Below are 3,257 nucleotides of genomic sequence, written 5' to 3'. Positions count from 1 at the left end.
AGTTCAGTTACCCTTCTAGGAGCTGCCTAGCATGGGCCAACCGGCCTACTGCAGTTATCCTCTCTTCTTATGTTCTTCTTATGTTCTTATGTTCTTATGTGGTAATCATAGGGACATTTGTCTTCTTAGTGTAATAGGAAATGTATTTGGTAGGATACTTACTGACAGAGTTTGAGAAATAACAGAGGAATTAGTTGGAGAACAACAGGGAAGTTTTAGGGAAAGAAGAGGTTGTGTAGATCAGATATTCATTCTTGGATCTTTAGTGGAAAAGTTTCTAGATTTGTTGCGAAATGGTCCAAGAACACAACCAAAATCCAAATTTGTACCAAAAATCTGGCTGTTCAATAAATGTGTAGGCTAATGAAGCCAGTTTGGTGCGCCATGTGATGTCACGAGGGGTGGTGGGCGGAGCTTACCACCCGACGTGTGCAAGAGTCTACCTGTTGGAGTTCTTTTACCATGGGAAAGACAGAACAGGAAGACAGAAGAACAGACACAGAAAAAGAATGATACAGCAGACCCTCTCTACACCAGATCAATGTGGGGGGATGGGGGAAGCCCGATCCGATAAAGCCGATAATCTGGTAAGTCCAATGGCTCCCCCACAAGTTGGATTGCAAGCACATAGTGGAAAATCTATCTATCTATATTGCCAGACCCCTCAATCCCCCCCACACACAATTTTTGGAGCCTGGGGGACAGAGTACCTTTGGTCCCCCCCACTTTTCTAGGTGAGAATTTTCAAGATGAATAGCTTTACGCCGTTTTTTTTTCCTTAATGGAAAAATCCTTTCAATGCAGCACAGTACAGTTCAGGTGATATGAAAATCATTCCCTGCTGAGAGGGGCAGGTGGCGTGGTCACCTGAGTCAAGGATTAAGACAGTTTAATCCCAGCAGATGTATTTTTACTTAGGTCAGTCTTGACGTATGCACCACCCCTGATGCCTGAGCCAGTGAGAATCAAACTAAAAGAATAAGTAGTGGAAAACAGAATTTCCACTGCCTACCACCACAACAGTAGTGCAAAACAGAATACCAGACTGGGGGTGGCTGCAGCAGCGGGTTTGAATTTATGCATATGTGCTAAGTGGAGAGAGAGAGAGAGAGAGAGAGAGAGAGAGAGAGAGAGAGAGAGAGAGAACCGCAAAGGAAAACAGAAAAAAACGATACGAATGTGGGAAAGTGTGTGTGTTCGGGACACTCACGCCAGATCTCGAGTTTTCATTGGCCCATCCATTCCGCTATTTTTCTTCCAGCAGCCAATCAAAATACAGGGTTTATTTCCGAACATAAACAGATAGTATGGACGCCATTGCATCTCGTATGGTACTTGCTGTGCCGATGTGTGGTATAATTCATTATAATTTCATAGGTTATTACGCAAAATAGCTGTAATTCCTTATATGCACAGAGAGATAAAGATAGCAGGTAAATGATGCACCAAGAGTATAGCTTTGACAGTCATTTTTTCAGTACTAAAAGTGCTCAAGAAATTTGTGGTACCGAGAAAAAAAAATTGAGGTAGAACGGAGGGAAGTTAGCATGCAGGTATCGATAATACTACCATCTACGAGAGTACCCTGATGACCAAGGATACTAGTGACATGGAGATGTCTTTGCTAGGGCAACTCCAGTGCCTTCTAATTTATTGCTGGTGTTTCCATTTTCTCTCTAATGAAATAGTAGACCTCTGGTAACATTATGTACTGAGTGTTTTTACATACTTGTCCTCTGAAAGGATTATTAGCTATTAACTTAAAGTAACTTCAAGAAAGCTGTCAATATGTGGGGAAAAGATAGTTTTTCTTTAAGACATTGGAACAAATGCAACAGTAATGATGTCAATTTATTTCTGATGACATAAAGCATCAAATCTAGGAAAATTTGTGGTGACATATTATGGGGAAATATTCCAAGTGTTTGCCCCCCCTGGCAAATTTCCTGGATACGCCACTGGCTCACCCCCCTCTCTCTCTCACATACCTCCATCCCATCCTTCCATCTCATCTTAGGCCACACCTCCCTCTCCTCCCCTCCTCCACCTCACTCACATACACTCTCCTCGCTTGTCTCTCGCTCTCCATCCTCTCCACATGGCCAAACCACCTCAGTGTATTTTCTCCAAACGTCCCACCCTCAGCGAAACATATTTCTCATTTGCAATGAGCCTGGTACGGTAAGAGTAACAAGACAGCCAGGCACCGCGCAGCTGGGCATCACACGAACACACTCCCCGGCCGACATTAGGTGACTGAAGGCGAGGGAGGGGGTACCGTTGGTGTGGCAGATGTGATCATGCGAGTGTAAACGGCTTGGCGCCATGGACTAACCGTCGGAGATGTACACCCTATCCTAGCAAGAGCGACACTGAGGCTCACTGACTCTGGGCTCGTTCGTTCGTTGACGATTTCCTCCCCTATAGGGAGGGCCGGGCCTTACATTAGCCCAGTCAGTGGATTTTTGACTGGATTTCTTAGTTGGTTGTGTGGGCTGTATTTGAGGGGGAAGAAACCACCGTGGTGGTTCTGTATGGCCTTAAAAAAAAAAGTAATAATAATATAGCTCACAGGTGCATCATATGCCTGCACACGTTGATGTATTAAAACATCCGCACATGCAGGCACAAACACACGAGTGATTTTAGAGTGGGAGGGTATAATGGGACAGGTGACCAGGTGACCGTTAGGCGCGGGGATTAGCGAGTATTAACGGTACCTGAACCGTATGGAAGGGGGCATGGTGACTGAGTTGTGGCTGCCTGACTGAGTGATTTTAAAAGGGTGGGGGGAAGTGTGCAGTGATGTTTGCTAGGGTTGTTATGGGTGTATTAGCAATCACTGCAGCAGCTGCTTGTTTAAATGTCTCCTCGGGGCTGGCTGCCGTATTTATGCGGGGTGTATCTGGGTTGGGGAGATTGACAGGTCTGTTAAATTTATTGGTGTTTCGGCAGCTGAGAATATAGTGGAGAAACGGGAATGGGATATCAGTGTTGCAGTTTTCACACGTGCTGGGTTGTGCCTCATTTGTGAGTATATGAGCTTTACACTTATATCCCAGGCGGAGGCGTCGTATATTTTTAAGTGTTCTGCTTTTGAATTTGTTAATAGCATTTATTGGCTCATATTTTGTAGCGGCAGCATACCATATTGCAGAAGGGGAGCCCGCCTGGACTTGATGCTCGTGTTCTGAGCGGTTGATTGTTGCTGCCTGCATTTTAATTGTTCTTTTGATCTGAGTGAGGCTCGGTGTTAT

General features: G+C 44.9%; 1 protein-coding gene across 1 annotated transcript in view; it reads left to right on the top strand.

Moving 5' to 3' along the window:
• The window catches only part of LOC145390014 (uncharacterized), a 23,287-nt gene extending 20,583 nt beyond the window's left edge, over positions 1-2,704 (top strand). Inside the window, exon 3 of the mRNA XM_080265106.1 lies at positions 2,626-2,704. Coding sequence (XP_080121232.1) covers positions 2,626-2,704 — 79 coding nt within the window. The remainder of the gene's footprint in view (positions 1-2,625) is intronic.
• The last annotated feature ends 553 nt before the right edge of the window (positions 2,705-3,257 follow it).

Source organism: Coenobita brevimanus, unplaced genomic scaffold (assembly GCF_032717465.1).
Source record: "Coenobita brevimanus isolate Jiangsu-jjx unplaced genomic scaffold, ASM3271746v2 jjx.HiC_scaffold_2726, whole genome shotgun sequence".
In the NCBI taxonomy this organism is placed as follows: domain Eukaryota; kingdom Metazoa; phylum Arthropoda; class Malacostraca; order Decapoda; family Coenobitidae; genus Coenobita; species Coenobita brevimanus.
The sequence above is the reverse complement of the archived record's forward strand: the minus strand, read 5'-3'. Positions and strand labels throughout refer to the sequence as shown.